This window comes from Dendrobates tinctorius, unplaced genomic scaffold, assembly GCF_039654945.1.
Source record: "Dendrobates tinctorius isolate UK_male_01 unplaced genomic scaffold, ASM3965494v1 ptg000099l, whole genome shotgun sequence".
Classification (NCBI taxonomy): domain Eukaryota; kingdom Metazoa; phylum Chordata; class Amphibia; order Anura; family Dendrobatidae; genus Dendrobates; species Dendrobates tinctorius.
The window spans coordinates 3,324,259-3,343,958 of NW_027361767.1; the positions used below are offsets into that span (position 1 = coordinate 3,324,259).

At 54.4% G+C, this 19,700-nt stretch overlaps 1 protein-coding gene across 1 annotated transcript; it reads right to left on the reverse strand.

The window, feature by feature from the left end:
* Window positions 1-13,803: 13,803 nt before the first annotated feature.
* On the reverse strand, window positions 13,804-18,987 carry ECSIT (ECSIT signaling integrator). Its single transcript, XM_073587456.1, has 8 exons — window positions 18,950-18,987; window positions 18,113-18,197; window positions 17,500-17,872; window positions 16,738-16,961; window positions 15,824-15,881; window positions 15,020-15,165; window positions 14,844-14,943; window positions 13,804-14,667 (listed from the first exon to the last, which is right to left on the reverse strand). Exons 2-8 carry the CDS (start codon window positions 18,185-18,187, stop codon window positions 14,435-14,437), a joined length of 1,209 nt encoding a protein of 402 aa, XP_073443557.1. The 5' UTR covers window positions 18,188-18,197; window positions 18,950-18,987; the 3' UTR covers window positions 13,804-14,434.
* Between the last annotated feature and the right edge of the window lie 713 nt (window positions 18,988-19,700).

Genomic DNA, 19,700 nt, shown 5'->3' on the forward strand with positions numbered 1-19,700 from the left:
CCCTGTGCCCCTACATACAGTGTTGTCCCTGTGCCCCTACATACAGTGCTGTCCCTCTGCCCCTACCTACAGTGTTGTCCCTGTGCCCCTACATACAGTGTTGTCCCTGTGCCCCTACATACAGTGCTGTCCCTCTGCCCCTACCTACAGTGTTGTCCCTGTGCCCCTACATACAGTGCTGTCCCTGTGCCCCTACATACAGTGCTGTCCCTGTGCCTCTACATACAGTGTTGTCCCTGTGCCCCTACATACAGTGCTGTCCCTGTGCCCCTACATACAGTGCTGTCCCCGTGCCTCAACATACAGTGCTGTCCCTGTACCCCTACATACAGTGTTGTCCCTGTGCCCCTACATACAGTGTTGTCCCTGTGCCCCTACATACAGTGCTGTCCCTGTGCCCCTGCATACAGTGCTGTCCCTCTGCCCCTACCTACAGTGTTGTCCCTGTGCCCCTACATACAGTGCTGTCCCTGTGCCCCTACATACAGTGTTGTCCCTGTGCCCCTACATACAGTGTTGTCCCTGTGCCCCTACATACAGTGTTGTCTCTGTGCCCCTACATACAGTGCTGTCCCTGTGCCCCTACATACAGTGCTGTCCCTGTGCCCCTACATAGTGTTGTCCTTGTGCCCCTACATACAGTGCTGTCCCTCTGCCCCTACATACAGTGCTGTCTCTGTGCCTCTACATACAGTGCTGTCCCTGTGCCCCTACTTACAGTGCTGTCCCTGTGCCCCTACATACAGTGCTGTCCCTGTGCCCCTACATACAGTGCTGTCCCTGTGCCCCTACATACAGTGCTGTCCCTGTGCCCCTACATAGTGTTGTCCTTGTGCCCCTACATACAGTGCTGTCCCTCTGCCCCTACATACAGTGCTGTCTCTGTGCCTCTACATACAGTGTTGTCCCTGTGCCTCTACATACAGTGCTGTCCCTCTGCCCCTACATACAGTGTTGTCCCTGTGCCCCTGCATACAGTGCTGTTCCTCTGCCCCTACATACAGTGCTGTCCCTCTGCCCCTACATACAGTGTTGTCCCTGTGCCCCTACATACAGTGCTGTCCCTGTGCCCCTACATACAGTGATGTCTCTGTGCCCCTACATACAGTGCTGTCCCTGTGCCCCTGCATACAGTGCTGTCCCTGTGCCCCTACAGTGTTGTCTCTGTGCCTCTACATACAGTGCTGTCCCTGTGCCCCTACATACAGTGCTGTCCCTGTGCCCCTACATACAGTGTTGTCCCTGTGCCCCTACATACAGTGCTGTCCCTGTGCCCCTACATACAGTGTTGTCCCTGTGCCCCTGCATACAGTGCTGTCCTTGTGCCCCTACATACAGTGCTGTCCCTGTGCCCCTACATACAGTGCTGTCCCTCTGCCCCTACATACAGTGTTGTCCCTGTCCCCCTGCATACAGTGCTGTCCTTCTGCCCCTACATACAGTGCTGTCCCTGTGCCCCTACATACAGTGCTGTCCCTGTGCCCCTACATACAGTGCTGTCCTTGTGCCCCTGCATACAGTGCTGTCCCTGTGCCCCTGCATACAGTTCTGTTCCTGTGCCCCTACATACAGTGTTGTCCCTGTGCCCCTGCATACAGTGCTGTCCTTCTGCCCCTACATACAGTGCTGTCCCTGTGCCCCTACATACAGTGCTGTCCCTGTGCCCCTACATACAGTGCTGTCCCTGTGCCCCTACATACAGTGCTGTCCCTCTGCCCCTACATACAGTGTTGTCCCTGTGCCCCTGCATACAGTGCTGTCCTTCTGCCCCTACATACAGTGCTGTCCCTGTGCCCCTACATACAGTGCTGTCCCTGTGCCCCTACATACAGTGCTGTCCTTGTGCCCCTGCATACAGTGCTGTTCCTGTGCCCCTACATACAGTTCTGTTACTGTGCCCCTACATACAGTGTTGTCCCTGTGCCCCTGCATACAGTGCTGTCCCTGTGCCCCTACATACAGTGTTGTCCCTGTGCCCCTGCATACAGTGCTGTCCTTCTGCCCCTACATACAGTGCTGTCCCTGTGCCCCTACATACAGTGTTGTCCCTGTGCCCCTACATACAGTGCTGTCCCTGTGCCCCTACATAGTGTTGTCCCTGTGCCCCTACATACAGTGCTGCCCCGTGCCCCTACATACAGTGTTGTCCCTGTGCCCCTACATACAGTGCTGTCCTTGTGCCCCTACATACAGTGCTGTCCCTGTGCCCCTACATACAGTGCTGCCCCGTGCCCCTACATACAGTGTTGTCCCTGTGCCCCTACATACAGTGCTGTCCTTGTGCCCCTACATACAGTGCTGTCCCTGTGCCCCTACATACAGTGCTGTCCTTGTGCCCCTGCATACAGTGCTGTTCCTGTGCCCCTACATACAGTGCTGTCCCTGATCCCCACTGTGGTCCCTTTGCCGCTATGTACACTGCGCTCCCTTTTTCCCTACTACACTAAGGCTGTGTGCACACGCTGCGGAATCCGCTGCGGATTAATCCGCACAGATTTTGCAAAAACCGCAGATAAACCGCAGGTCAAAAGACCTGCGGATTATCTGCGGTTTTGCCTGCGGTTTGGTCCTGCAGATTCACCATCTCCACAATGGTGGAGATAGGAACCCGCTGCGGATTCCGCAGAAAGAATTGACATGTCACTTCTTTCTGCGGTTTCAAAACCGCAGCAAATCCGCACGGATTTTTCCGCAACGTCTACACAGCGTTTTTTTTTTTAACATTCATTTGAATGGTACTGTACACCGCAGCTAAAACTGCTGCGGGTCCGCAGCGGCCAAAACCGCAGCGTGTGCACACACCCTAAGGTCCCGCGCCCCTACGTACGCTGCCGTCCTCGTGCAGGAGATTTGGCCACATCCAGCAATGGAGTTTTTCCTTTTTTCCTCCTCCTTACAGGAGCCATAATGCTGTGCTCCTCCTCAGTTGTCGCTGTGTGGCAGCTCGAGTTCTGCGGCTGCGGCTGGAGTTGTGACTGTTCCCGTTACATGATGATTAAAGGTGAGAAAAATAAGATATAACTTTTAATGTAGTATTTAAAATTAATGCTACCTAAAAGAAACAAGGGATCCAAAGCACAGTGTGTATAGTGAGGTAGATGGGAGACCTGATGTCTGTACTAAGAAGTCAGCTATATACAGTGAGGTAGAATCATAGAATCGTAGAGTTGGAGGGGACCTCCTAGGCCATCTGGTCCAACCCCCTGCTCAAAGCAGGATTCGCTAAATCATCCCAGACAGATGTCTCTCCAGCCTCTGTTTGAAGACTTCCATTGAAGGAGAACTCACCACCTCTCGTGGCAGCCTGTTCCATGCATTGATCACCCTCACTGTCAAAGTTTTCTCTAATATCTAATCTGTGTCTCCTCCCATTCAGTTTCATCCCATTGCTTCTAGTCTTTCCTTGTGCAAATGAGAATAAAGATGATCCTTCTGCAATGTGACAGCCCTTGAGATATTTGTAGACAGCTATTAATTCTCCTCCCATGGTTTACAGACCGGTCACCATTCTGGTCGCTCTTCTCTGAACTTGCTCCAGTTTGTTGATGTCTTTTTTAAAATGTGGTGCCCAAAATTGGACACAATATTCCAGATGAGGTCTGACCAAAGAGGAGTAGAGGGAAATAATGACTTCACGTGATCTAGACTGTATGCTTCTGTTAATACATCCTAGAATTGCATTTGCCTTTTTTGCTGCTGCATCACACTGTTGACTCATATTCAGTCTGTGATCTATTAGTATACCCAAGTCTTTTTCACACTTGCTGTTGTTTAGTTCTATTCCTCCCATTCTATAGATGTAATTTTTGTTTTTCTTGCCCCGATGTGGAATCCTGCATGTAATACCATTCTGTTAGTTGCTGCCCATTGTTCAAGCTTATCTAGATCCTTCTGAATCCTCTCTCTCTTCTCTAGTGTTACCTATCCCCCTAGTTTTGCATCTTCTGCAAATTTAAATGCAGACACTGCTGCCGCCACCAAGATGGAGCTAATTTTTTTTCACTCTAGAAAAATGTCGCCGCTGGTGCCATTTTGAGGAAGATAATTTTTTTTCTTCCCACAATACTATATGACTAAATCATAAATGAATTTATGCATATTAGCCATCATATCATGCTACAGCACAGTACTCTGTGCGGTATATTAAATAGGGGGCAGGTCAGTGAGGGATGAGTGACCTGCCAGAAGCCGTACGGATGAATATGTTATCAGAGCACCACATGAAGCCACGCCCCAGAGCATGAGCATATCATTAACTGAAAATAAAGGTTAAACAAGAACCACAAGACGGATCTCATCCCCAGGTATCATTGTAATCAGTATAACGGCGCCGACCTGACACTGTCTGTAGGTTACTGAGCACAATCCTGCCGACAGGACCAGAATATCTGAATTCTTAGTACAGAAATCAGGTCTCCCATCTACCTCACTATACACACTGTGCTTTGGATCCCTTGTTTCTTTTTTCAGGTAGCGTTAATTTGAAATACTCGATTAAAAGTTATCTTTTATTCTTCTCACCTTTGCTGTTCTCCTGCAATAATATCACTCACAGGTGATGGGGGAAGATTTAGGAGGAAGAAATGTCATGGACGGACTCGTTACCCCTGGAGGCTCCTATTACAGGGCCGCGCTGATATCAGTGAGCTCTGCACCACCGGCCGCTCTGTCACATGGTTGTAAGGGAAAACAGCATGGTGGGGGGGCCGGAGGGTAAACACCGGCGGGGACGGATATTATACAATGGAGGGATGAGGGGCTGAATGTGATACACTGGGGGACAAGGGGCCGGATGTTACCATCCCAGAGAAATACATGAATCTGTCACTCTCGTTCGAGAGTGTCATGGCCAGTCTGAACATTGCATTTATAAAAAAGTTACAGGCAGGTGTCAGAAAAAGAGACACAAATGATATTTTTTATTTATTTTTTTTTTACAAATTTTGGTTTGTTGTATCTCTAATCTTTAGATTCGCATTTCCAGGTAGGTTTTACTGATCAGTGAACGATGTAAAAGCGAAACCGTTCACCGCACATATCTTTTTTCACATTTTTCAATTACCGTATATACTCGAGTATAAGCTGACCCGAGTATAAGCCGAGGCAACTAATTTTGCCACGGAAAACTGGGTAAGCTTATTGACTCGAGTATAAGAAGGGTATGCATTGTCCCCTCATCCCTGTCCTAGTATGCATGGCTCCCCCCCCGTCGCTGTCCTGGTACATGTGGCTCCCCCCGTAACTGTCCTGGTATGCGTGGCTCCCCCGTCCTGTCCTGGTATGCGTGGCTCCCCCGTCCTGTCCTGGTATGTGTGGCTCCCCCGTCCTGTCCTGGTATGCGTGGCTCCCCCGTAACTGTCCTGGTATGTGTGGCTCCCCCGTCCTGTCCTGGTATGAGTGGCTCCCCGTCCTGTCCTGGTATGTGTGGCTCCCCCGTCCTGTCCTGGTATGTGTGGCTCCCCGTCCTGTCCTGGTATGAGTGGCTCCCCCGTCCTGTCCTGGTATGAGTGGCTCCCCCGTCCTGTCCTGGTATGAGTGGCTCCCCGTCCTGTCCTGGTATGAGTGGCTCCCCCGTCCTGTCCTGGTATGAGTGGCTCCCCGTCCTGTCCTGGTATGAGTGGCTCCCCGTCCTGTCCTGGTATGAGTGGCTCCCCCGTCCTGTCCTGGTATGAGTGGCTCCCCGTCCTGTCCTGGTATGAGTGGCTCCCCGTCCTGTCCTGGTATGTGTGGCTCCCCCGTCCTGTCCTGGTATGTGTGGCTCCCCGTCCTGTCCTGGTATGAGTGGCTCCCCCGTCCTGTCCTGGTATGAGTGGCTCCCCCGTCCTGTCCTGGTATGAGTGGCTCCCCCGTCCTGTCCTGGTATGAGTGGCTCCCCCGTCCTGTCCTGGTATGAGTGGCTCCCCCGTCCTGTCCTGGTATGAGTGGCTCCCCCGTCCTGTCCTGGTATGAGTGGCTCCCCCGTCCTGTCCTGGTATGAGTGGCTCCCCCGTCCTGTCCTGGTATGAGTGGCTCCCCCGTCCTGTCCTGGTATGAGTGGCTCCCCCGTCCTGTCCTGGTATGAGTGGCTCCCCCTTCCTGTCTTTGTATGAGTGGCCCCCCCCTGTCCTGTCCTGGTATGAGTGGCTCCCCCGTCCTGTCCTGGTATGAGTGGCTCCCCCTTCCTGTCTTTGTATGAGTGGCTCCCCCCATCCTGTCCTGGAATGAGTGGCTCCCCCGTCCTGTCCTGTGACTCCCCCATCCTATCCTGGTATGCAGGGCTCCCCCATCCTGTCCTGGTATGAGTGGCTCCTCCGTCCTGTCCTGGTACATGTGGCTCCCCCCGTAACTGTCCTGGTATGAGTGGCTCCCCCATCCTGTCCTGGCATGCGTGGCTCCTCCCCGTTGCTGTCCTGGTATGCGTGGCTCCCCCATCCTGTCCTGGTATGAGTGGCTCCCCCATCCTGTCCTGGTATGCGTGGTTCCCCCGTCCTGTCCTGGTATGCGTGGCTCCCCCATCCTGTCCTGGTATGCAGGGCTCCCCCGTCCTGTCCTGGTATGAGTGGCTCCCCCGTCCTGTCCTGGTATGAGTGGCTCCCCCGTCCTGTCCTGGTATGCGTGGCTCCCCCATCCTGTCCTGGTATGCAGGGCTCCCCCATCCTGTCCTGGTATGAATGGCTCCCCCATCCTATCCTGGTATGAGTGGCTCCCCCGTCCTGTCCTGGTATGAGTGGCTCCCCCGTCCTGTCCTGGTACATGTGGCTCCCCCCGTAACTGTCCTGGTATGAGTGGCTCCCCCATCCTGTCCTGGTATGCGTGGCTCCTCCCCGTTGCTGTCCTGGTATGCGTGGCTCCCCCATCCTGTCCTGGTATGAGTGGCTCCCCCATCCTGTCCTGGTATGCGTGGTTCCCCCATCCTGTCCTGGTATGTGTGGCTCCCCCATCCTGTCCTGGTATGCAGGGCTCCCCCGTCCTGTCCTGGTATGAGTGGCTCCCCCGTCCTGTCCTGGTATGAGTGGCTCCCCCATCCTGTCCTGGTATGAGTGGCTCCCCCGTCCTGTCCTGGTATGAGTGGCTCCCCCGTCCTGTCCTGGTATGAGTGGCTCCCCGTCCTGTCCTGGTATGAGTGGCTCCCCCATCCTATCCTGGTATGAGTGGCTCCCCCATCCTGTCCTGGTATGAGTGGCTCCCCTGTCCTGTCCTGGTATGAGTGGCTCCCCCATCCTATCCTGGTATGAGTGGCTCCCCCTCCTGTCCTGGTATGAGTGGCTCCCCCCGTAACTGTCCTGTTATGAGTGGCTCCCCCATCCTGTCCTGGTATGCGTGGCTCCCCCCCCGTTGCTGTTCTGGTATGCGTGGCTCCCCCATCCTGTCCTGGTATGAGTGGCTCCCCCATCCTGTCCTGGTATGCGTGGTTCCCCCCGTCCTGTCCTGGTATGTGTGGCTCCCCCATCCTGTCCTGGTATGAGTGGCTCCCCATCCTGTCCTGGTATGAGTGGCTCCCCCGTCCTGTCCTGGTATGAGTGGCTCCCCGTCCTGTCCTGGTATGAGTGGCTCCCCCGTCCTGTCCTGGTATGTGTGGCTCCCCCATCCTGTCCTGGTATGAGTGGCTCCCCCGTCCTGTCCTGGTATGATTGGCTCCCCTGTCCTGTCCTGGTATACGTGGCTCCCCCATCCTGTCCTGGTATGAGTGGCTCCCCGTCCTGTCCTGGTATGAGTGGCTCCCCGTCCTGTCCTGGTATGTGTGGCTCCCCCATCCTGTCCTGGTATGAGTGGCTCCCCCATTCTGTCCTGGTATGCGGGGCTCCTTCGTCCTGTCCTGGTACATGTGGCTCCCCCCGTAACTGTCCTGGTATGTGTGGCTCCCCCCGTCGCTGTACTGGTATGTGTGGCTCCCCCCGTCGCTGTCCTGGTATGCGTGGCTCCCCCGTCCTGTCCTGGTATGAGTGGCTCCCCCGTCCTGTCCTGGTATGCGTGGCTCCCCCGTCCTGTCCTGGTATGAGTGGCTCCCCCGTCCTGTCCTGTGGCTCCCCCGTCATGTCCTGGTATGCGTGGCTCCCCCATCCTGTCCTGGTATGAGTGGCTCCCCGTCCTGTCCTGGTATGTGTGGCTCCCCCATCCTGTCCTGGTATGAGTGGCTCCCCCATCCTGTCCTGGTATGAGTGGCTCCCCCATCCTGTCCTGGTATGCATGGCTCCCCCGTCCTGTCCTGGTATGCGTGGCTCCCCCGTAACTGTCCTGGTATGAGTGGCTCCCCCATCCTGTCCTGGTATGAGTGGCTCCCCCGTCCTGTCCTGGTATGAGTGGCTCCCCCTTCCTGTCCTGGTATGAGTGGCTCCCCCCGTAACTGTCCTGTTATGAGTGGCTCCCCCATCCTGTCCTGGTATGCATGGCTCCCCCGTCCTGTCCTGGTATGCGTGGCTCCCCCGTAACTGTCCTGGTATGAGTGGCTCCCCCATCCTGTCCTGGTATGAGTGGCTCCCCCGTCCTGTCCTGGTATGAGTGGCTCCCCCTTCCTGTCCTGGTATGAGTGGCTCCCCCCGTAACTGTCCTGTTATGAGTGGCTCCCCCATCCTGTCCTGGTATGCGTGGCTCCCCCCCCGTTGCTGTTCTGGTATGCGTGGCTCCCCCATCCTGTCCTGGTATGAGTGGCTCCCCCATCCTGTCCTGGTATGCGTGGTTCCCCCCGTCCTGTCCTGGTATGTGTGGCTCCCCCATCCTGTCCTGGTATGAGTGGCTCCCCATCCTGTCCTGGTATGAGTGGCTCCCCATCCTGTCCTGGTATGAGTGGCTCCCCCGTCCTGTCCTGGTATGAGTGGCTCCCCGTCCTGTCCTGGTATGAGTGGCTCCCCCGTCCTGTCCTGGTATGAGTGGCTCCCCCGTCCTGTCCTGGTATGAGTGGCTCCCCCATCCTGTCCTGGTATGAGTGGCTCCCCCGTCCTGTCCTGGTATGATTGGCTCCCCTGTCCTGTCCAGGTATGATTGGCTCCCCTGTCCTGTCCTGGTATACGTGGCTCCCCCATCCTGTCCTGGTATGAGTGGCTCCCCGTCCTGTCCTGGTATGAGTGGCTCCCCGTCCTGTCCTGGTATGTGTGGCTCCCCCATCCTGTCCTGGTATGAGTGGCTCCCCCATTCTGTCCTGGTATGCGGGGCTCCTTCGTCCTGTCCTGGTACATGTGGCTCCCCCCGTAACTGTCCTGGTATGTGTGGCTCCCCCCGTCGCTGTACTGGTATGTGTGGCTCCCCCCGTCGCTGTCCTGGTATGCGTGGCTCCCCCGTCCTGTCCTGGTATGAGTGGCTCCCCCGTCCTGTCCTGGTATGCGTGGCTCCCCCGTCCTGTCCTGGTATGAGTGGCTCCCCCGTCCTGTCCTGTGGCTCCCCCGTCATGTCCTGGTATGCGTGGCTCCCCCATCCTGTCCTGGTATGAGTGGCTCCCCGTCCTGTCCTGGTATGTGTGGCTCCCCCATCCTGTCCTGGTATGAGTGGCTCCCCCATCCTGTCCTGGTATGAGTGGCTCCCCCATCCTGTCCTGGTATGCATGGCTCCCCCGTCCTGTCCTGGTATGCGTGGCTCCCCCGTAACTGTCCTGGTATGAGTGGCTCCCCCATCCTGTCCTGGTATGAGTGGCTCCCCCGTCCTGTCCTGGTATGAGTGGCTCCCCCTTCCTGTCCTGGTATGAGTGGCTCCCCCCGTCCTGTCCTGTATGAGTGGCTCCCCCGTCCTGTCCTGTGGCTCCCCCATCCTATCCTGGTATGCAGGGCTCCCCCGTCCTGTCCTGGTATGAGTGGCTCCTCCGTCCTGTCCTGGTACATGTGGCTCCCCCCGTAACTGTCCTGGTATGAGTGGCTCCCCCATCCCTTCCTGGTATGCGTGGCTCCCGCCCGTTGCTGTCCTGGTATGCGTGGCTCCCCCATCCTGTCCTGGTATGAGTGGCTCCCCGTCCTGTCCTGGTAGGTGTGGCTCCCCCATCCTGTCCTGGTATGCGTGGCTCCCCCGTCCTGTCCTGGTATGAGTGGCTCCCCCGTCCTGTCCTGGTATGCGTGACTCCCCCGTCCTGTCCTGGTATGAGTGGCTCCCCCGTCCTGTCCTGTGGCTCCCCCATCCTGTCCTGGTATGAGTGGCTCCCTGTCCTGTCCTGGTATGTGTGGCTCCCCCATCCTGTCCTGGTATGAGTGGCTCCCCCATCCTGTCCTGGTATGAGTGGCTCCCCCATCCTGTCCTGGTATGCATGGCTCCCCCGTCCTGTCCTGGTATGCGTGGCTCCCCCGTAACTGTCCTGGTATGAGTGGCTCCCCCATCCTGTCCTGGTATGAGTGGCTCCCCCGTCCTGTCCTGGTATGAGTGGCTCCCCCTTCCTGTCCTGGTATGAGTGGCTCCCCCCGTCCTGTCCTGTATGAGTGGCTCCCCCGTCCTGTCCTGTGGCTCCCCCATCCTATCCTGGTATGCAGGGCTCCCCCGTCCTGTCCTGGTATGAGTGGCTCCTCCGTCCTGTCCTGGTACATGTGGCTCCCCCCGTAACTGTCCTGGTATGAGTGGCTCCCCCATCCCTTCCTGGTATGCGTGGCTCCCGCCCGTTGCTGTCCTGGTATGCGTGGCTCCCCCATCCTGTCCTGGTATGAGTGGCTCCCCGTCCTGTCCTGGTAGGTGTGGCTCCCCCATCCTGTCCTGGTATGAGTGGCTCCCCCATCCTGTCCTGGTATGCGTGGCTCCCCCGTCCTGTCCTGGTATGCGTGGCTCCCCCGTCCTGTCCTGGTATGAGTGGCTCCCCTGTCCTGTCCTGGTATGAGTGGCTCCCCCTTCCTGTCCTGGTATGAGTGGCTCCCCCCGTCCTGTCCTATATGAGTGGCTCCCCCATCCTATCCTGGTATGCAGGGCTCCCCCGTCCTGTCCTGGTATGAGTGGCTCCTCCGTCCTGTCCTGGTACATGTGACTTCCCCCGTAACTGTCCTGGTATGAGTGGCTCCCCCATCCTGTCCTGGTATGCGTGGCTCCCGCCCGTTGCTGTCCTGGTATGCGTGGCTCCCCCATCCTGTCCTGGTATGAGTGGCTCCCCCATCCTGTCCTGGTGTGAGTGGCTCCCCCATCCTGTCCTGGTATGCGTGGCTCCCGCTCGTTGCTGTCCTGGTATGTGGTATGCGTGGCTCCCCCATCCTGTCCTGGTACATGTGGCTCCCCCTGTAACTGTCCTGGTATGAGTGGCTCCCCCATCCTGTCCTGGTATGCGTGGCTCCCGCCCGTTGCTGTCCTGGTATGCGTGGCTCCCCCATCCTGTCCTGGTATGAGTGGCTCCCCCATCCTGTCCTGGTGTGAGTGGCTCCCCCATCCTGTCCTGGTATGCGTGGCTCCCGCTCGTTGCTGTCCTGGTATGCGTGGCTCCCCCATCCTGTCCTGGTACATGTGGCTCCCCCCGTAACTGTCCTGGTATGAGTGGCTCCCCCATCCTGTCCTGGTATGCGTGGCTCCCGCCCGTTGCTGTCCTGGTATGCGTGGCTCCCCCATCCTGTCCTGGTATGAGTGGCTCCCCCATCCTGTCCTGGTATGAGTGGCTCCCCCGTCCTGTCCTGGTATGAGTGGCTCCCCCTTCCTGTCCTGGTATGAGTGGCTCCCCCGTCCTGTCCTGTGGCTCCCCCATCCTATCCTGGTATGCAGGGCTCCCCCGTCCTGTCCTGGTATGAGTGGCTCCTCCGTCCTGTCCTGGTACATGTGACTCCCCCCGTAACTGTCCTGGTATGAGTGGCTCCCCCATCCTGTCCTGGTATACGTGGCTCCCGCCCGTTGCTGTCCTGGTATGCGTGGCTCCCCCATCCTGTCCTGGTATGAGTGACTCCCCCATCCTGTCCTGGTATGAGTGGCTCCCCCATCCTGTCCTGGTATGCGTGGCTCCCGCCCGTTGCTGTCCTGGTATGCGTGGCTCCCCCATCCTGTCCTGGTACATGTGGCTCCCCCCGTAACTGTCCTGGTATGAGTGGCTCCCCCATCCTGTCCTGGTATGCGTGGCTCCCGCCCGTTGCTGTCCTGGTATGCGTGGCTCCCCCATCCTGTCCTGGTATGAGTGGCTCCCCCATCCTGTCCTGGTATGCGTGGTTCCCCGTCGCTGTCCTGGTATGTGTGGCTCCCCCATCCTGTCCTGGTATGCGTGGTTCCCCGTCGCTGTCCTGGTATGCGTGGCTCCCCCGTCCTGTCCTGGTATGCGTGGCTCCCCCCGTCGCTGTCCTGGTATGCGTGGCTCCCCCATCCTGTCCTGGTATGAGTGGCTCCCCCATCCTGTCCTGGTATGCGGGGATCCTTCGTCCTGTCCTGGTACGTGTGGCTCCCCCCCGTCGCTGTCCTGGTATGTGTGGCTCCCCCCGTCGCTGTCCTGGTATGCGTGGCTCCCCCGTCCTGTCCTGGTATGCGTGGCTTCCCCATCCTGTCCTGGTATGCGTGGCTCCCCCCGTCGCTGTCCTGGTATGCGTGGCTCCCCCATCCTGTCCTGGTATGCGTGGCTCCCCCCGTCGCTGTCCTGGTATGCGTGGCTCCCCCATCCTGTCCTGGTATGAGTGGCTCCCCCATCCTGTCCTGGTATGAGTGGCTCCCCCATCCTGTCCTGGTATGAGTGGCTCCCCCGTCCTGTCCTGGTATGCGTGGCTCCCCCAGTCGCTGTCCTGGTATGAGTGGCTCCCCCGTCCTGTCCTGGTATGTGTGGCTCCCCCATCCTGTCCTGGTATGAGTGGCTCCCCCGTCCTGGTATGAGCGGCTCCCCCTGTCCTGTCCTTGTATGAGTGGCTCCCCCGTCCTGTCCTGGTATGAGTGGCTCCCCCTTCCTGTCTTGGTATGAGTGGCTCCCCCCGTCCTGTCCTGAGTGGCTCCCCCGTCCTGTCCTGAGTGGCTCCCCCGTCCTGTCCTGGTATGAGTGGCTCCCCCGTCCTGTCCTGGTATGAGTGGCTCCCCCTTCCTGTCTTGGTATGAGTGGCTCCCCCGTCCTGTTCTGGTATGAGTGGCTCCCCCGTCCTGTCCTGAGTGGCTCCCCCGTCCTGTCTTGGTATGAGTGGCTCCCCCGTCCTGTCCTGGTATGAGTGGCTCCCCCATCCTGTCCTGGCTTTTGGTAAAGCATTTCATTCTACTATTTACCAAAAATTGAATGAGGACCAAAAAGAAAAGAACACAGTACCTACAGTCAAACATGGTGAAGGTGCAAAGATGTTTTAAGGTTGTTTTGCTTCCTCTGGCACTGGGTGCCTTGACTGTGTGTAAGGCATCATGAAATCAAAAGAGTAGCAAAGTATTTTGGGTTGCAATGTAGTGTCCAGCGTTAGACAGATGAGTTTGTCTCCTAGATCATGGGTAATCCAGGAGAATAATGACCCCAAACACACTTAAGAATCCCCCAGAATTGGATGGAAACGAAGCACTGGAGAGTTCTGACATGGCAGCAATGAGTCCGGATGTAAATCCCACTGATCACCTATGGAGAGATCTTACAATTGCTGTTGGGAGAAGGCGCCTTCACATACAAGAGTCCTAGAGGAGTTTGCAAAACAGGAGTGCTCCAAAATTCCAGGTGAGAGGTGGAAGATGCTTGGTGATGGTTATAGGAATAGATTGATTGCAAAGGGTATGCAACCAAATATTAAGCTGAGGGTGCCAACAATTTTGGCCATGACATATACATAATAAATGGCGTTAGAAGCAGGAGTTAATGGTTACTGTATACGTGTGCCCACCGTCCCCCCTTATGTTACAGCTGGCCTCGCCTGCGCACTGTATGACATTTTAGGACCCTCCATGCTGTGCAGCCCACATGACCGGACGCAGGCCGCCACACACAGCACCACAGGACGCAGCACATTGTTTCCAACGATATTTATTGAACACCCTGTTCTACACAGCATTTCTCTGCACCTGGCAAAGCTGGATGAAAACCAACATGGCGGCGTTTTCAGCTTTCACAAGGTCATTACCCAGCTGGACAGGACCTCTGATTGACTAATTGATAACTAACATAGCCACCGTTACAGGCCGTGTCACCCAGCTTTCCTACAACGCTGACTGGCACAGATGTGCAACGTGAGACATGGTAAGAACCAGCAGTACTTTATATTATTGACCATCACCTGGTATAGCAGTGTGGTATCAGATGAGGGCTGTCACCCAGCTTTCTCAGACCCAGGAGTGGGTTTTTTTTCTTCAGGGTGCTCGGAGGGGGACAAAAGTGACCCTATATGTCAGGGATCAGAACGAGAGCACAATGTGTCGTGTGACCGTTCCGGCCTCTTCCCAATGGAGGAATTGCTCTCGGAGCGGAGCAGCTGTGTGACATTTTTTTTTAGTAGTCTATAAAATGCCTTAATATGAAAGAACCGGACCGGGAAACACATCCTCTTTACATGTCATATCTGTATCGCGAGCCGTCGGGTAATGTTCTGGTGACTGCTCCTGGAGATTATATGGCCGACATCTCTCTCCCAGTATGGGATCATTACTGTTCCATCCTGCGGTGTTGTCTCGTTTCCTCCTCCTCCCCCGCGGACAATCTCGTTTCCCCTTCCTTGCGTGACGCAGCCTCTTCCTGTGGGCCAGCGGTCAGTCTGAAGAGAACCGGCAGCTGACCAAGGATGGGGTTGGTTTTTTGAAGACATTGGATCCATTTTCCCAGTGCTCTCTCGTCTCCAGATCCTACCATGCACATGGCGTAGACCGGACCCTCCTCCACTGCGAACAAAAGCCAAGATGTCACCTGGATGTTTAACCCCTTAATTTTTGCCTCCATCCCCCAAACCCATGCAGTTGAAGGCAATCTACTAAAAAAGCAGGAAATATCCTCGCCCCCCTTCAATGACCTCACACACCGAACCCCTCAGGCTTTTTCTGACCTCCATCATTCTCACCTTCATCCACATCAAAGCTCAAGTCGTCCCCGAGATCCCTCTCCAAATCCAGGTCCAGTTGCAGGGGGTAATAGAGACATCTCTCGGGGTCTACTTCCTCCTGCCCAACGAGCAGACGACAGTCATCAATTATCAATGACCAGACGTAGACACCACAGCTGGCACCATGTACCCACCTTCTTTATGGCGCCTGGCTCCGCGCGAAGGACATAGTATTGGACACAGGTCTTCTTCAGCCACAGTGGGAACGGACCTTCAACTATTACAGGGAAACTGTGATCATGGCCAGCCAGGAGAGACATCTGATCCGGAGACTGGATACCTGGGGGAACCAGACATTGTGACTAGACATCACGCTCTCTCTTGACACTGGATCTCAAAACTGATCATCTCATGTTTCCGCCCTCAGCTAACCTTCCTAATCCTGACATACCAAAGCTCCCAGGCAGCCACCTGCTATCTCTGTGCTGCTCCTCATCCTTTATTCCCTATAATCAATCACCTCAAAAACATCTCCAGAATCCGCCATTTTCTTACCATCTTGATTACTGTAATTCACATTTTTCTCCAGCTGCTTCACCGATGTCTCCACCTTGTACCAGTCATTGCACTGGTTGCCAATCCGCTACAGGATACAAGATAAACTTATCCCTCTCACCCACAAAGCTCTCCACAGTTCTGCACCACCCTACATCTCCTCCCTTATTTCTGTCTACCACACTGCCCTTTCTTAAATTCTGCCTACCACCCTGCCAGTCCTCACCATAGTCCTACATCTCCTCATCTGTCTACCACCCTGCCTGTCCTCACCACAGTGCTACACCGTCCTACATCTCCTCCCTCAATTCTGTCTACCATTTCATCTGTCCCCTCCACAGTGCTGCACCGCCCTAAATCGTCTTCTCACCTATATCTACTTCCCTTCCTCTCGTCAAATAGCCGGAGTTCCCTTCTGTAATGGCGCCTTGTCATGTACATACCCACGAGATGCGTGTGCTCCTGAACTGTGCCATCTTCACACACCTCTGATGACGGCAGCTGTATAGAAACCATATGAATCATCATTTATATACGTGGCTATGGCTTATGTGAGATCTGAAGTTGTGAACTTGCAGGGTATCACACTGATTCTGAGAACAGGCGGCCTAGCAGATAAATGGCTGCCCATGGCGGCCTACAGGTGACTGAGCGTACTGTCTTCCCAGTGGTCACTTCACCACCAGTAAGACTATGTTACAGAGAATATGCCAGAAAAGTAATGTCAGAACCCCCCAGGCTATCAGATACTGTGTGACAATCACTAGCGCCCGCCATTCTAAATCTCAGCACATGGGGTATACATTTATTGGGTCTTCTGCAAAATTCATGCAGATGTGGCTCTATACTGAAAATGGAGGAAATATTTTTTTTAAAGAGGGAGAGAAATCAAATATTTTGGAAGGGAAATAAACTCACCAGAAATACTTAAAGATCCTTAAATAAACATTGAAAACGGCTCTTGCAAGTCTTTCTTCTAGGCCGAGATATAATCATTTGAAGTTACAGGCTCTAAGCCTGAGGCTGCACTACTGAGCTTGTGAGGCCCATGAAACCTTCTGATTTCTGCCGGTCGAACTGTTGTCATGGAGACCTTGTTTGAATCTGGATCACCAACTATATCAATATTTACATCCCAGCTGGATGGAATGCTGTCACTTCTGTGTGGACATTGCTCAAAAATTGGAATCTTTCAGTAGTGCAGCCTCAGACTTCAGGCCTATAATTTCATAAGCTCATATCTCAGAATAAAAGTAAGATATTAACAAGCGGTTTTCACATTTTTAATGTATAATAAAAGGGCCTTCTCCTAATGGGTCACCATTATCAATGAAACAATGGATTTCCTGATAGTCACCTGGTAAACTGACACTTGAGCGTCTCTGTCTGCGGCTATTCGCTTCAGGCAAACTTTTGAAAGGGCAACGGGATCGGCTTCTAGGTCAACGGGCACAGGGTAAGGGTTGGCATGCTTAAAACGAGGAAACCAATAGAGCATCCGCTGGTACTTCTTCACAGGGTGACTGAATTTCCCAAATGTTTGTGCAAGGAGGAAAAAGGTGTGCTTGTTAGGGGTGATACCTGTAAGGAAAGAAAACAGTTACTGCCAGCCGATACCACAGGGATATACTCTCCTAACCATGTCACCCCGTGGTGGGAGGAACAGACTCCATGTCACATAGCTCCTCCCTCCTGTCTGTGTCACCCTGTGGTGGGAGGAGCAGACTCCATGTCACATAGCTCCTCCTTCTTGTCTGTGTCACCCTGTGATGGGAGTAGACCCCATGTCACATAACTCCTCCTTCCTGTCTGTGTCACCCTGTGGTGGGAGGAGCAGACTCCATGTCACATAGCTCCTCCCTCTTTTCTGTCACCCTGTGGTAGGAGGAGCAGACTCCATGTTACACAGCTCCTCCCTCCTGTCATCCTGTGTTGGGAGGAGCAGACTCCATGTCACATAGCTCCTCCCTCCTGTCTGTCACCCTGTGGTACGAGCAGTCTCTATGCCACACAGCTCCTGTCACCCTGTGTTGGGCGGAGCAGACTCCATGTCACATAGCTCCTCCCTCTTGTCCATCCCCCCTTATTTTGGAGGAGCTGTACTGTATTCCATATTTACCATAGTACTCCATTTGATCCAGGACCTTGATCGCACACTCCTGCTGTCGGGGGTAATGGAGGAACATGGTCTGGACGAAGTTCTGTGGGATGAACACCTCTTTGGGGAACACATCCAGCAGTTTGTTATAAACTTCGATGTCTTTCTCCACCCCAAACTGCGGCATCCACCTGAGCGCCGCCTCGATCATCTCGATGTGTCCTCTCCTCCTCACGTCTCGGCCACAGAACAAGTCAAGCACCTCGACAAACGAGGCCTTGTCCCTCTGTTCCTTTGCAAACGCGTCTTCAAACGGAGCTACCGTTTTCAACGGCGGGCCAGTCACCGGAGGAGCGGGAGAGGACGAGGTGTGGGCTGCCCGGAGCAACTGGGACTGCAAAGCAAACGGAGACAGTGGGGGGTCACAATCATCATATGTGCTCCATGCCGAGCTTATACACAGCCGTCAACGCGAGCAGGAAGAGCTGCTGAAGTGTAAATCAAGGCGAAGTGAGGCAGCAACTAGCCAAAGTCCCACATCTGATCATCTGGCTGCAATTTCATCACTTCCAGATTTTATGTATCCGAATAGTGGCAGAGTGCGGCTCGGATAAAGCTGTGCACTCACACTCACCTTTGCCCCGTGGGGCATCTGTCTGACCCCCGCACATAGCTTGTGGGCAGCAAACAGCAAGCGCAGGCTCCTCATCCTCAACCGTCTGCAGAAAAAGATGACATGGAATTCAGGGGTCACTTTCACTTTTAGGGTTACTCCCCATCTTCATAGATGGATATTGTTGGATAGTGCTTGTAATTATGAGCAATTTTGCAATTTACGGCTTATCAAAATCTGCCGCCGTTATTGAGATAGTAACACTTTTCTTTATAGCTTGTTGCCTAGGAGACCGACCACCGCTGCAAAACCACGCGCAGTGCTCTTTTCTATTGAACTTGTAAGTGTTGCTGTGACGCTGCCAGGATCGCCAGAGCGTGCGGTTACCTCCCAGTCCCGGCCAGCTTCAGCACGGTGCTCACAAGATAAGACGGCAGCGGTGGTCGGTGTCCATAGCGACAAGCTGTAAACAAAACACAAGGGTTAATATCTGAAGAATGGTTAGAATTTTAAAAAGCTGCAAATTGCAAAAGTGCTTGTAATCACTAGCGCTATCCGACCACAGCTATCTATGAAGAAAGGACAAATACATTAAAACCTCTGATTGCTGTCAGGGAACGGAAGCCGTAAACACTTCTCAACAGTAACAAACCCTCAGCTGTGAGATGCACTGAGTGGAGACAGGTGTGCAGACTCTGGAAGCAATCAAGAAGGATTGCAACTGACAACATGCAAAGCTACAGAAAAGACTGGAGGGGATATGATATGGGGCATGGTGGTGGTCTCTGGTCATCTGGTACCAGTGGTCTGAATGTGACAACAAATCATCATCTCCAGCCATATGTCACCGCCACATACACAGACACCGGCGCTATCGCCCCCAGTGCACACAGCCGTTTACCTGCTCAGGATCCGCAATGTCAATTTGCTTCTATGGGCGCCGCCATCTTGGAAGAGAAGACGTCATCCGTCTGCAGCTACATCTCGTCATTAGAGGCCAAACTCTCCACTCATTTTTTTCCACATCGCCGGCGCCATTTTGTCGGTAGCGCTGTAATGTATAGTATTTTGGACTACAACAAAATGGCGGCCGATACCACTTTTGATTCATCTGGCATCATTTTTTTTCGAAATTGATAAATTGCTCAATAATTCACGTTTGCGGGTCTGATACAAATGAATGCAGTGTATTTTTTTGCAGTTTTATTCAGGATTTAACTGGGAAAGTTGGGTGATACCCAATATGGCCGTCATTCTACCCAGCTTTTCCATTTTACTGATTGATAATTCTGCCTCAGTATGCAGTGATATAGCCAGGGCTTCTCTCTAGCTACATAACTGCTTATATTTACCAAGCAGGAGTTTGTGAAAGCTGGCTGACAACTGGTGTGGGATCTCTAGGGTCGTTAAGTTGTCACCAAGCTATTCTGAATGGTAATATTGGCTCTGTATGTTGTAAGAAACCCACCAGCGTCATGCTGCTGTATTGGTGTAACTATAGGGGGGCTGCAACTGAGCCCCCCGCTCCTCACGAAGGACCCAATTCATTATTGCACTTGCGCCTTTTTTATGTTTGCCTGAATGGACGAAATTTGGAGTTTGCAGATGT

Excerpts from the sequence above, each read along its gene's own strand:
- ECSIT (XM_073587456.1), bottom strand. The coding sequence starts at position 18,187 with ATGAGGAGCCTGCGCTTGCTGTTTGCTGCCCACAAGCTATGTGCGGGG. Across the intron at positions 17,873-18,112 it reads AGATGCCCCACGGGGCAAAG|TCCCAGTTGCTCCGGGCAGC; the intron begins GTGAGTGTGAGT and ends TTTGCTTTGCAG. Across the intron at positions 14,944-15,019 it reads AGCCAGGCGCCATAAAGAAG|GAGGAAGTAGACCCCGAGAG; the intron begins GTGGGTACATGG and ends CTCGTTGGGCAG.